At 44.7% G+C, this 14,620-nt stretch overlaps 1 protein-coding gene across 4 annotated transcripts in view; it reads right to left on the bottom strand.

The window, feature by feature from the left end:
• DPP4 (dipeptidyl peptidase 4) overlaps window positions 1–14,620 on the bottom strand; it is an 81,476-nt gene that overhangs the window by 29,535 nt on the left and 37,321 nt on the right. For all 4 annotated transcript variants that reach the window (XM_069472046.1, XM_069472062.1, XM_069472052.1 and 1 more), the window contains exons 9-12: window positions 12,690–12,850; window positions 11,070–11,182; window positions 3,243–3,378; window positions 1,153–1,197 (exon numbers count right to left, since the gene is read on the bottom strand). In XM_069472046.1, coding sequence (XP_069328147.1) covers window positions 1,153–1,197; window positions 3,243–3,378; window positions 11,070–11,182; window positions 12,690–12,850 — 455 coding nt within the window. The remainder of the gene's footprint in view (window positions 1–1,152; window positions 1,198–3,242; window positions 3,379–11,069; window positions 11,183–12,689; window positions 12,851–14,620) is intronic.

The raw sequence follows: 14,620 nt of genomic DNA, 5'->3' as shown, positions 1-14,620 counted from the left end.
AATTCATTTATGGAGCAAGCTGAGGCGTGCGGTACACTTGGTGTTCTCATTACAGAGCTCCGAAACACATTCCCCTCTCTAGACCTGTGTTCACAGCCTTATCTTTTTAATACATTTCCCTGTTTCCCCTGGATGGAGTTGTGCCTAGTAGAAATGTGTGAAAAGTGGCATCTGTCTGGTTAAATACAGAGAGGAAAAAACATATTTTTTTCAAAGAGTCGTGAGGAAGTGTAGCATGTCTCTTGCCATGGAGGAAACCACTTTTCATGTTGGCAAACCTCTCCCCTCTGCCCAATCAATGCCTGAAGAAAAAGGACGTGTGAATGCTGCCGGAGCTCGGAGCCCAGCTGGACAGGGTCGTCTTCCTGGACTGGGCGCCTTACCTCTACCACCCAAGAGATGTGGAATCTTTACATTTTTTTGAGTCACTTTGTTTCCCTTGAAAAGGGAGCTTAATAGAAGTGGTCATAAAAATTAGGTGAGATTTATTCCTCATCTTCTATGCGAGCTGTCGTGATAGCTGGAGTTCTTTCATTGGCTCGCTTCATGCCATGGTCTTGCAGCAATGTGGTTGGTTCTTCTGCGCATTATGTACTTAACGCAGTAGGATGGAGAAGCAGGAGTCTCTGAGGGTCACCATGCTTTCCTGGATAAAGTTCTGCATCTGGTTGCCTAATAAAGTGTGAACCCACATGAGTATGATTTCCCCCTAAGAAAGGTGCACAGCGAGCCTGGTGGGGTTGCTGCTGAGTGCCCGCGGGTTGTAGTCACATGTCCGCAGGCATTTGTGCAGGCTGGGGACAGAAACCGTGTTTTCTGCCTTTAACGCACATAACTTCAAAGATGAGGTCAACAAGCACATTCAATATCTTGGCCACCATTCAGCTACAACTTGCCTAGAGTATGTGTTTTGTTTTGTCTGCTCTGCTCTTGATTTTCCACGTGTTCCTTTACTTTTTCCAACTGCTTATGTTATATGTTCTCCATGGAAAGATATCTCTACAGGGAGCATTTAAATATTTTGAGAACTAGGTCAATTAATATTGCTATTAATAACGAATCACATAGAGCCCAAGTTGGGAGTAGCTACATATTAAATAGCTGAGAAGCTGACCCATCATCCATAAAATCCCGTTAAGTCTTAACTCTTACCCTTCCAACCCAGCCGGTAGTACTCGTTTCAATGCGCTGCCGTGCCTAGGAAGGGAAAGATTCAATGACAGCATTTCAAAGAGAAGTAGATGATACAATCGATTCTTTAGCCATAAGTTGTGGTAACAGAAACAAAATTGTACTTGTAATAAAATACTTGAAAAGTACCCATTCATATATTTTTCTTCATGTTAATATTTTTCATGTAATTACGTTATAGATCATTTACCTCTCTTGCTGAGAGCTCTGTCCAGGAAGCATGTTTTAAATCCAACATGCACAGAACTGAAGAGAATTTCCTTCTCTTTCCTCCATCGCATCAGCCTGTTCTACTCCTTCATTCTTCTCCTAGTTAGTGGCACCTATTCACCCAAGCCAGAGACCTGGGGGTCATTCTAGATGCCTGCACTTTCCCCAGGCCCCTCCCTCTGCCTCTGTGGCCTAGTTGGTTGACTTCTCTGCCCATCTCCGCCGATACTGCCTTCGTCTGTGTCCTCGCACGTTTCCCTTGGTCCGCTGCCACCACCTCCTTGTTGGAGATCCGGCTGCTATTCTCTCCTTCCAGTCTACTCTCCACCCTGCTTAGTCCCCTGCTGACCTCATGTGGCAACAGACAGTTCTATCTCATTACGATACTCTCCTACTTAAAACCTTCAAACAGCTCCCCACTTCTTACAAGGTAAGTCCACACTCCTGGAATGGCATCCGAGCCTTCACCTGGGCCTCTGGCCTCTGTCCCCTCCCCCCCCCCCCCCCGCTGTGTTTCCCTCAACTCACAGTCCCTGCATGTCCCAAGCCCTTCCCATGGCCTGCCCTTGCACAGCCCTCTACCTGTGGAGGCCTCTAGCGTTTATTTGCCCAGCACCCGCGACTTATCCCAGACTGCTCTATAGCTCCCATGTCATCTCCTTGCCAACGTGCCTGTCTCCAGTAGAGGGGATCATCTTCTTTTGCCCTACATTCCCTCTTGATTAAGCCCTTTCATGGCACAACCCTGACATTATAGAGACTTGATTGGCAGGAAGCCAAGAGCTGGGTTTTGCAGTTTGAGTTCTGGCTGTGTCCTATGACCTGAACAAACTCCTTAAACTCGTTGACCCTCAGTCTCCACAGTGCCTGGCACACTGCAAGTGTTCAGTAAATGGCAGCTATTAGGATTTATTTTCATAATGGTATTCCCTACTAGAACAGAAACATTTTGGGGACAGGCATGTTGTCTAACTCATTTTTTAATATCCATAGCTTAGCACAGAGCTTGGAACATAATAGGCATTCAAGGTTTGTTGCATAAATAAATGAATAAGTGAATCAAGATACATGGAGCTCAAGCTCTCTGAGGCACAAATCTGCCCTGTGCCCAGCCAGATGGGAGCCGGGAGAGGAGATGTGTAAGCACAGGGCCCGTGACCAGAAAAGGAGGCTTGCAATGGTGTCCTTGGCATATACCAGAAAACCTCTTCCAGGCTCTACCCCTCCTGAGACTGCTGGCTCCCAAAGGGGCTGTAACTTCGATGCCCCACTCTGGCTGGCCCTGTGGTTTCCTGGCTAGAAACTCCCCCGCAACTCAAAGTTGGAGTAACACTGAATTGGCCTCAGTGCTGGCAACCTTTCAGACTGGTACTTATTTAAAGCTGTTTCCTGCTTACAGACAGTCACAGTAATGGTAATGGGTCTGTGGCCTCTTGATATTTGTTTCTTCTGACGTGTACTCAGACAGTCATTCCCCACCCCGTATATGTTCTCTATGCAAACACAGTTCCTTGACCTTGCAGCTGCTGGTCCTCTTTGATTTTCTAAATATGGACATCGGATTCTGTCTCCTGGGTTTCCAGCCACTGTCTCTCCCCTTCCCAAGGGACAGTGTCCGTAACTAAAACAGCGTGAGTGGGGAGTGAGGGTGGAATAGAAGCACTACGGGATGGCAGGTATCTGACAGCCAAGGCTTGCTGCCTCAGGTCACACAATCAGGAAGAAGAAAGACTCAAACCTCATTTCCTGATTCCCAATCTCTGCTGTCCCTGACTGTATAGAGCCCTCCAATCACATGTTGCTTTAGAAGCAGAACCCTCCTCCTCACAATTCGGTCTTACCACTAAGCAATTCCATCTTCCATTGGACTCATTATAGTCACAAATATCCATGACCGAATAGTTCTGAATCCTCCTGAGCCACTGCAGAGAAATCCTTTCTGGTGTTACCCATGTCACGTCACACAAGTAGTGATCCCTGGAGGGAAGGGAGAAAGGAAGGAAGGAAAGAAGGAGAGGGAGAGAGAATATTAATATGACTATTGCCAGGCCTTGGTAAAAACAGACATTCTACTCAGTGAAAAGAAATCCATCTTAATATGAAGTAGAACTTTAAATGGTTAATAAAACCATTTAATACCATAATAGTTTACCTTTTCTTAAAGCTTAAAGTACAATTTAATTTTGAGTGGAAATTAAAATATATCCACCAGGAAAAGCAGCACCGACACCCTAGGGTGGCTTAACATACGTGACTCAAACCACGTGCTCAGGCTTATCAACCCTCCACTTGGCCTTTGCGGGTGCCAGGGAGTCAAAGGTGATGTTTTCCCGTCTCCTTTCTCCTGTCTTAAGGGAAAGCACAGTGAGGCCGTGGACACTGGGGGGCTGAAATGTGAGTATTTCTGGTAATTTGACGTGCTTCTCCAGAAAATTCTTCCTATTAGGGTGAAATTACAGCTGACCTTTTTCTCAACTTCACTTTCAAATGGGTTAAAAAAAAAATTGACTCATACCTCCACAACTTTGAAAATCAAAGAATTATATTCTAAAAAGACACTTCTCAAGAGTCAAAACATGAACTAAGTGAAGAAATTGAGAAACCCTGTGGTATTTTAACATAAATTTATATAAATAGAGATATTTCTGGCAGTGCATCCTCCTCCAACACATACCTTTAAAATTTTTTGGAACCACCTTCTGATTTATAGTGAAATGCATGGAATTCATAATTTACTTTTCTGCTAGCCTCCCCAGCATTACTTGCTCTGGATAGTTTATTTTTTTGTTTCCCCCGCCCTCCTCCCCCAGGGTGATTTTGAACGACTGTTCATACATCACTCCTCTCCCATGTCTGACCAAGGCCTGGCTGCTTTGGTCAGATTCTGTTCGTTCCCCTCCTCTCACCTGTCCGATGGCCACACCTTCCCCACCCCCTTGGCCCCCGCCCCACAATGCTCTAACAGGCTTCCCTGGCTTGTCCCTTCTGGGGCGGGGCCTGCCCCTCCTTGTGTCACCGCTCTCCTTGCTTGACTGCGAGCTCTTTGAGGCGGGGCCCACATTCACACGGTGTCCCCAGGAACTAGCAGAATGCCTGGCTCGAAACAGACACTCGCTACATTTCTGTGGAATGCAGCCCCGAAGAAAGGAAAAAAAATCCTCTCTTGACTTTCATGGCCTAAATAGCCCTGTCGTTCCGCGGGATCCACAGACCAACTCCTGTCTCCACTCCCTTCACAGATGCTGAGCGGTACGACAAATATTTACGGAGCACTGGGGATGCGTCAGGTGCTGGATAAAGCACTTTAAACCCCTCACGGTTTTATTTACCCCACCTCCTTCCCCCCCCCCCCCCCCCCCCCCGTTTACAGCTGGCTACACTTAATGTGTTAATGCGCCCAGTGATGCCAGGGCCTCCATGCTGTCCCCACGGCAGGGTGCAGGTACTGAAAGAGCAAACCCCTTCACCCAGCCGCAGAGCGCCACATTTCCACAAACAGGGCCTCCTTCCATGCAGCCCTTTTTCTCGCTTCGTAGCAGCCTACACCACCTAGTCCGGGTGGCCGGTGCTCTCGTCAACACCCCACGAGGTGTCCTGCTGCCCCCTCTTTATTCAACCTTGTCCTCAGTCTAGAATGACTGCCGTGCTCCAGCATCTTTAGGTCTGAGCTTAAATGTCCCCTGTCCACGATGTCTTCTTGGAAACCCCCTCCATGGCACTCTCCCCCGTCTTCTGGCGCCCATCACACACCGCCAGGCTGCAGGGTCCCAGAGCAGGAATGCCCCTCTGCGTGCCTGGCAGCCAGGGTGCCTCATCCGGCCTGACTCTTCCGCATGTGTGGAACGCACAGGCCTTGAATGAGAAAATGGAAAGGCGAATAAATCTTACCCAGGACGGGCAATAAATCCTTGTAAGGAGCATGGAAGAATGAAAAACAACGGAAAATGAAGCCTTTCGAAATTAGTTTTCCAGACCAGGGATTGGAAAACCTTTTCAGGTAAGAGACTGATAGCAAATAGTTGAAACTTTGTGGTCCACACAGTTTCTGCCACACTGCTCAACTCTGCCTTCCTGGCACGAGAGCAGCCAGAGACCATACTTAAATGAGTGTGGCTGTGCTCCACTGAAAAGCTAAAATTTGTATTTCACATAATTTTCATGTGTCATGAAATATTATTGTTCTTTTGATTTTTTCTTTGCAACCATTTAAAAATGTAAAAACCATTCTTACATGTGGACTATATGAAAACAGGCAGTGGGCTGGATTTGGCCACGGCTCTTGTGTGCTAACCCCGTTCTATACCAGTAGTTCTTATTTTTTAGGTCAGACACCGTCTGGAAAATCTGATGAAAAGTATGCACCACCCTTTAGGGGGAAAAAGCCTCTCCACTCACCTGCAACAGTATCCCAGGGTTCCATGGGCAAAGATTAGTAACCTGGGCTCTAGAAATATCCTTCCCTTTTTCAAAAGTGTTTGGTAGGGAGAAGGGGCAGGTGATGGAGAAAGAAAACTCTTTACCATGAGGACCAGGTCACCCAGTACTAAGCAGCTTCACCTGCCAAAAGTTAAAAATTATACCCCAGGTTCAGAAATCAGCAATATAAAAGCAACTTTTCCCCATTTGAAAACACTGAGGAACGGAATTTGGGAAGTTGGCCAGGAAACTCACGTGCATCAGCTGTCTACCCTGCCCATTTCTGGGTCAAAGGCTAAAGAACCTGGACCCTGCACTGCCTCTGTCCTCCCCTGTGGCCCACGGTGTACTCTGGACCCAGTGCCTGCTCAGCAAAGGCAGGTCACCAGCAGAATAGACAGTAATTTTTGAATTTTCTTATAAACATACTTACGTTCAATCACAGCCCTGAGCCAAGATCATGCCAGGATGAGATGTCTAAGAGTCATGAAAAAGATTTAAACTAACAGGGAATTGTACTTTTTACTGAAAAGTTTAAGTCCCCATTTCAGATCAGAAAAAGCTAACAAGCAGGATTACCATCTACACTTTGCACACTGCATGCTCATTTTACTCTGCAGAAACAGACAGGCAAATAAGTAATGGTCGGGGAGGGTGGAAGAGGGACCCTCCTGTGAGCCTGCACTGCTTGTCCCAGGACAGACACACTGAGCCAGCAATCTCTTCTAACTTCTGGAACTGGCCTACTCCAAGGGGAATATGGCTAATTTTAATACTAAAGCAATGGAGTAATTTCTGGACATAATAAGTGTTCACACCCATGTGGAGTCTGCTGTGCACCAGGAACTATTCCAAGTGCTTGACATAAAGCTCATGACCACCCTATGAGGTGGGTACTGCTGTAGTTCACGTTTTGCAAACAAAGAAATGTAAGTGCAGGGAGGTTAAGTAACTTGCTCAACATCACTCAAGTGGACAGCGTTGAAGCCAGGATTCAAATCAAGCAGTTGGCAGCTGAACTTCCTGTTTGTACTCACTGCTTCTGTAGAACCTCCACCCACCCCTTTGGGAAACATTGCTAGCTAGCTTCACCTTCTTGCTTCTTTTCAGCATAAAATTCCTCACTCAATGAAATTTATTTGTTCCTAGAGAGTTGTGTATAAACTGAATTTTATAAAGCAAATCATATTTGAATGCATTGAAAGACACTGGCTTTTGAAAATCATGCTACAGGGAATCCCCTTGCAAAGTAGCTGCCTGTCCTAAAACAATGCCTTGTACACAGCAGGTGTTTAATAAATACCCGTTGGGTACTATTAATTCCCTTAATTTGTGTAAATGTTACTAACTAGATATAATAGTGGAGGGAAAAATGCTACTAAGAGCAACTGCAACCGTGGAGTGATTAATTCAGTGAATCATCCGAAGAAGTGGGCGTACTGCCAGGGCTGGCCGCGGGCTCCATGCCACCCTCTACTCTGATGGGGATGCCAGCCCTGCGGTTGCTGACAGATCGCTGCAGAGAGGAATGGGTGGGGCGAGATGGAGCAGATCTGAGGGATGCAGCACCGGTGGCTCGTGAGCCCTAGTCCACCTCCCTTCTTGCACGTGTCACTAGCCTCCAGTCTATCTATCTCCTGTGTGACAGTCTCAGGCCCCAATGCCCCTGCTTTATAGACCAGGGGTCATCAACTGTTCAGAAGGGACATAGCATGTCTTTCTCTAATGTGTCCCTCAGAAGTGGAGAGAACAGGGGTGGGGCAGGTCATGATTTGGGTGTGATGAGCCCCCAGAGCCATGCAGCAGATGTGGGTGGGGTCACCTCAGTAGCACGTGCCCTCCCTGTCCAGTCCTTTAGCTTCAGGCTGCAGAATCTGCAGATGGCTGGGAAGAGGTAGAAAAGAGGGATTGCTATGCAAGGTCATTTTGGAGGTCATCCTTGGTGCTGGCTGCGTGAACTCCTGTTCCACACACACAAAGTCCCCTGGATAACCCACCTCATCCACCCACCCATCCATCCATCCACTTATCTATTAGTTTATCCTACAAACATTGGTGACGCACCTGCTACATCCCAAATACCCTGCTAGGCACTGGAGATACTGTTAGAAGATCGGCCCTTACCCTGTGGAACTTCTCTTATTTCAGTCAGCAATGAAAGCACTGCTCTAAATAAAACAGGAGAATTATGATTTTACATTATATGCTGTCTTCTCTCAAATATTTTGAGCTCTCAAATTCCCATTATGAGGAGTCAACACAAATTGCAGCTTCACAGATCTGATCGACCTTAGTGCTAAATCAAGGAAGGTGGCAGGGAACTTGCCCTGGTTCCAGTTTAAGCCTGGGTAGTTAGAAAGGTGGCCTCGCTGTCCTTCTCACTATCAGAGAGGCAGTGTTTCCACCCATCTCTACCCACTGCTGTTCACTCCTAGCAAAATCACACACCAGCTCCATCCTGTAGGATTTCACTTGTTGGAAGTTCTGTGGCAAAGGACATGGCCTCGCAGGAAAATTCACCCGGGGAGCACGGGCAGGAGAGGAAGGAGAGGTGCTGGCTCCAGCCAGGCCTCCCACTCCAGAAACCAGCGTGTCACCAGGTAACAGCCGAAGGGCCGGGCAGTTTACTAACAGGCAGGACTCGCTGGACTGACATGGCCCTGCTAGCTCTTTGCATGAAGCCAGAAAATGGTGCACCGCCATGTACTAGAACATTCTCAGAGAGGGTCTAGAGTCTAGTTTTAGAAAAATTGCAAACTTACTGGTGTTAACGGAGACCAGAGGTATGTTTTAAGTTCCCTAGACAACACGTTCCTGTGGCGTTTCCAAAAAAGGTTCTTTGGCAACATAAATCCCACACAAAATATCCACAGTGAGTGAGGATCCCCACCATGAGTGCAGCTTTGAGAACTACAAAGAACAAAGACTTAATGCTGAATTCGCATAGGGCCAAAAATAAGTCCTGAGAATTGCTTAAGTTTCCCAAGCCAAGCACTTCACCACTGTGCCTTGGTAAGTGATTTCTAAGTGGGAAACACTTCGCCTCTTCACCTGTAAAATGGCCGTGAAGATGACACCATGGGGCGCTTGCGGGGAATCAGTGAGACGCAAGGAGCAGCACCCAGCACAGTCCCAGCCTGCAGGCAGCACTCAGTACATTTTAACTCAATTATTCAAATATTCTGGTCTGGCAGGCCTAGGCCTCTGTCCTGTTCCCAGCTCTCATAATGACTTGCTGTGTAACCCTGAGCAAATGATTTTACCTCTCTGAGCCTCAGTTATCTCATCCGTGCCTCACAGTGGTGTTCTGACTGTGTTCTGGAGCCCCTCAAGGCTCCTGGGGGAGGGGAGGGGCTAGACTTGGTTTGCCCGACCTGAGCAGTAATCTTCCCTTTGTTTTCTGGCCTTGCACTTACTTCTCTGTTATATTTCACTTGAACAAAGGCTTCTGGGTCCTTAAAAAGTTTATAAACCTTTGATGAGGTCTAAAGTCCATTTTTCAGAGCAGGCGCTCATGTCTCAGCCTCCCTGCAGACAGATACTGGTTCCAGACCAAGAGGCCATGCCAGGCTCTGCTGTTCCTTTCCTGGGTGGCCCCGCCAGTTCCCGTGCTCTGTGTGTCCCACCCCAGCGCGCTTCCTCCCCACCGTGCCCTGCTGCACCCCACCTGCCCAGTCTGCATGGTCTGCGCAAGGCTTTCTTGGATCCCCTCCTCTAATGCCTCCATCCTGTTGCTTATTACCTCTATCATGGCACTCTTGGGGTCATTTATCAGAATGTTTTCTACTGTCTACCTGATGACAAGCGCTACAAGGGCACAGGCTTCCTGCGGACACTTGGGAGTATAAATAAAAGCTGCTCAATCAATGTTGACTGAAGAGGTGCCCAGACGGAACCAAAGGGCAGATTTAAAAAGCCTTTGGGTAAATTTTTACACCATGGGACAAACACAGGAAAATATATTTTTTTAATTTATTAATAATTTTCCCCCAGAATGAACAGGTCAATATGGATATTTCTACCCAAGTCAATGAGTTACCAAATGCAGAGCACCGCCCATGGCAGGCCTGATGCTGTTAATGCAACCCCAGAGAAAATGGACACCCCCATACTCCTTTGATGGTACCTTCAGGAATCTGAGGGCACCAGCTGTATTCACACAGAGGGAGGTATACGGCAAGAGTGTTTAATAGCTCTTTCTTTCAAGTCAGAAAGTCAAGTGTGAATACAGACTCCTATGTGGTCATTTTCTTAAACTCTAGGCCTCATTGTCTTATCTGTAAAACGGGTATATTGTAATAGTTGTTGGAAAGAGAGAGCTACTTTAAAGAGTCTTAAGATAAAGCCTGAAGTCAGGTCCTGCATCTGGCACGTAGTGAGTGCTCACTGCTTGCTAGTTGTTATCTAGAAACAACAAAATCAACATAAGTAACAAGAATGAATGGATGAATGAATGAAGAGCTACGTGATAGGCACACATTGCACCCAGTATAGGGCCTTCTTTTCAGGAAGATAAATAAACAAGGGCCTGAAGGTACTCCGTGCCAGAATTTAAAAGCACTAAGAATTATTTAAGCAAGTAACATCCTGCGGCAAAAGATGACCTGGGGGATCCCCAAATTTAACCCACCGTTTCCCTACATTTCTCTGTTACAAAGCTCTGTGGGATCTGACCTTATCTTTTCCACTCTCTTCTTCACCCAAAAGGCTCCAGCCCCCCTGGCCTCTTTGTGGTTCCTCCAATGCCCCAAGCACATCCCCTCTGCAGGGCCTTTGCACTTGCTCTTCCTCTGGGAGGTATTGTGCCCCAGCCACCATGTGGAGAGTCCTCCCTTTCTTCACATCACTACTCCCAGGTCATCTTGTCAGAGAGGCCTTCCCTGACCCTCCCACCAGGCCCATCACTTTTGCCCTGCTTGGGTTTTCCTTACCACATTTGCCACCACCTGCCATTTTATACTGTCCTTTGCTTATCTGGTTATTGCGCATCTCCCCCCATTTGAGCTCCAGCTTCTAAGACACCAGGGTCGCTGGTGCTCTGCCCATTGTGCATCCCCATCACCAGCGGTGTGCCCAGCCTGAACACAGGACGCAGGTGCTCAACAAAGAGCTGCTGAATGAAGGAAGGAGTGACTGTCTTCGAGGTGACACAATTGGAGGCAGAGATTGATTCTGCCATTCCTTTTTGAAGAGTTCGCTCCTAGAAAGTGTGAAACTGTTCACAACCCAAGTGTTCAGGAAAAGAGCCTTACCCTATTAACACAGAAGCAGGAGCAGTGATTTGTATGGAAGTTGCATTGGTGGCTGAGCTGAGAGAGTCTGTATTTACAACAAAGAACTTTACAGTTGGATTCTCAGCTCCTGCCTAGGAAAAAAACAACCACAGAATTGGTATTGACAAAAAAATATAGTATTATTGCACAAATTCAAAACTGCACAAAAATGTCTATATTATGGCTGTGAATTATAACAATCAGATGCATTCAAACAATTTAATATAAATAAAGTGAACATAAGGGACAATCATGAAATGCAACCTTTTCATGTTCAAAGTGAAACATGATATATATATTTGTATGTGTGTGTATGTATATATACAGTGTGTGTATATATATGTGTGATATATATATATATAAAACTTGAAGGTCCAAAGCACTTCTGTTTAAGTAATAAATGTTTCTATCTTTATAATTTATGTACTTGGTGTAAGCAAGGATAAATCTCTTAAAATCAATTCTATTATTAGCAAACATACCCTGACCCCACAAGACCAAAAGCCTTTGATGGCTGTTAGTCATGAAGAACACCTTGGGCTCAAGACATGATCCACCAAAAAAATCAGTTTACCTGAGCCAAGAGCCAATGATGCTAATTAGAAAGCCAAATTCAGGTTCACCATGTTGGAGCTTTATAATCAATATTATGACAGAACCTATAAAACCTTTTTAAATATACACATAGATCTTCAATTGACAGATTAGTTAGAAATAATATGATATTTTTAGTGAGAACATTTTATGGGTTTTTTTTTTTTGCCAGTTTCACTCATCAAAAAATAACATTCCACTGAAAACACATCTCCATATTTAGTCTCTGATCTTTTTTTTCTTTTAACTTCCTCTGTCTTCCTAAAATGGCAGTTCTTCATAAAGCAAATTGAGTGAGCTGGTAAAAATAAAAATCCCTTTTTCCAAACTGCTTACAGCAAAAACACTTTACTACTTGATTTTCCTATACTGTGGTCACTATTACTGCAGTACTAGTGAAGAATCTCCAGTTTCCTTTTAAACCCCCCTCTTCCCTGGCTTCCCTGCTTAACAAAGCTCTTCAGTTTGAATAAACATGCATCTTGGAGGGGAGAACAGCTTTGAAAACCAAGACGTGACACTATTATTCCAAATGTAGGACCTGTGAAATTTACATTAGTGCCAAATCCATAACAGAACCACTAAAACTAGTCATGTATCCTGTTAATTAGTAATACAATCTGATATATAACCAGGCTTTTCAACTTCATCTAGGGCACATTCCAACTTCTACAAATGAGATGAGCTTCTGATTCAATTACAGCCTCTCTCTTTTCCTCCATTCAAATATTTTCATTCCCCCTTCTCTTTCAAAAGCATTTTCCCCATTTTTTTCTGCTTGTCATTCCTCAAAGTTTTTGGAGAAATTACAAAACCTTAAATCACACTCTTTCCTGGGATAATAAAAATACTTTAAAATTGCCAGATGCTGTTGACTTCAGCAAGAGTAATCACAGCAAGCTGTTGAAGAGAGACTGACAATATTTTCATTAGCAGGAAGGGATTAAATGAAACCATTCTCTTCCCATCAAATTACAGAACCACTATACGAATAGGAGCACAGACCTTTGGATATGGAACCCGTACAGTCTTTGGGTACTGCAATGACTCATCAGAGTAGAAGGAGTATTCAATAAGTGGGACTTCTGTGTCGTTAAATTGGGCATATGCTAAAAAAGTGCCGTTTGGAGACCACCACAGAGCGGAGTAGGCACTGAAGATTTCCTCTGAAAAAAGACATAAATTGTTCTGTTACAAGAAGTAGCTGATAAATTGGCTTTGGCATTCAAAATATTGTTCTCATTAGCTTTAGTAATTACAGTAGAGTTCAACTAATGAACCACTTTGCGTTTGCTGGGCTTCCAAAATCAGAGTAATACAAATGAATAAAAATAAAATCTTTAAAGATATATCTGGATTGTAAAAATAAGTAACCCGTTGGACCATTTTAGAATATTTTAGCATGCAATATTTAATATAAGCTCTACATTTTTTTCTTTATCTTATAATCCTCTAAATTTATGCCTCAAAACATACTAAAAGTAAATTTCACACAGGAGGCTGATTCTCCTTTCTAATTTTCAAACAGTCAACATGCCAGCATACTCTCCCCAACTGGGCTCAGTTTGTACTGAGCCCGCAGGGTACTGGTGGGTGGTGTGTAGCTCCAGGCTACCAAACCAATATGGTGCCCAGAGTTTACTACTCTTGGCACAAACAAGGCGTGGGAAGGATGGATTTAGAATGGCAAGGAACTCCATGAGACCCCTTACTGAGAAACATCTCCTTGCCCAGCCCAGAAGCTGAAAACTCCCTTGGATTAACACCCTTCTCTGGTGTATATGCTGATGGGTATAGAAAGAGGGTCAAAGAGGGAGGAAATTGAGAGAAAAGATCTTGCTTTCTAGTAGATTGTTTGATTCCTTCTCAATTTTTGGCAAAGGTAGCTCCTCCCTGTGTTTATTACGGGGTCTGTTCATGACACATTCAACCTCTGCCTCTTAACATGTTGAAACCTCTTTCACCAACTGGGAATGGAAGTCAAGTTGACTGGATAGAGACTCCTATTTATTCCACAAGTCTCATGTGAGTGTAAATGTAAAGCAAAAGCATAGAAACTAGAATCTTAGAGTTAGGAAATCATGTATTCCAATCACTTTTCTGAGGCCTGATGCCTCTTTACAAGTTACTTCCAAATACTCATTTTTAATATTAAGAATAATAATAAAAATTACAATAATAAAATGTAATAAGTATTGTGATGAGTAGTAGACATTTGATGAGTATTAACTATGTGCCAAGCATTGATAAGCAATTGACATCTATTATCTCAGGTACTCCTCACAATAAACCATTGTACTGATGAACAAAGTGAGGCAGGCCTAAAGAGGATAACAATTGCCTAGGGTCACATGGCTAATGATTGATAGAATCAAAATTTAACCCAGATGTGTCAAATTTGACTTCATGCTTTTCATCTCCACACTATACTGCCCCTTTCCGCCTCTGTTTCAGCATTTCTAGTAACAGAAACTGGTTAGGCAGCCTAAGCTCCCTTAACTGCTTCATATCTATACCATTGATCTATTCACGTGTGTTTATGAAGCAATTTAGAATTTACAAAACACATCTAATTTAGTCTTCACAAAGATCTCTGGGCAAGTCTATTCATAGCTCATTTCACAGAAGGAAACTGAGGCCTAGATTGAGTGAATTGCCTAAGATAAAAACTAGAACCCAAGTCAAGGTTTTCTCTAAGAATTTCTTCATCTACTGAGTTGACATCTCATTCCTTGCACCTTTTACCCAGTGATTCTAGTCTACAATACAACTGCAATTACACAAAATCAATACAATCTGAGCAAGGTTTTGGTTTTTAAAATTACTTGGTAGGCCGGGCGCGGTGGCTCACGCCTGTAATCCTAGCACTCTGGGAGGCCGAGGCGGGTGGATTGCTCAAGGTCAGGAGTTCGAGACCAGCCTGAGCGAGACCCCGT

The sequence above is a fragment of the Eulemur rufifrons genome, chromosome 1 (assembly GCF_041146395.1).
Source record: "Eulemur rufifrons isolate Redbay chromosome 1, OSU_ERuf_1, whole genome shotgun sequence".
NCBI classification, from domain to species: Eukaryota; Metazoa; Chordata; class Mammalia; order Primates; family Lemuridae; genus Eulemur; species Eulemur rufifrons.
Note: the sequence above shows the minus strand (reverse complement) of the source record. Positions and strands in the feature narration are given on the sequence as shown.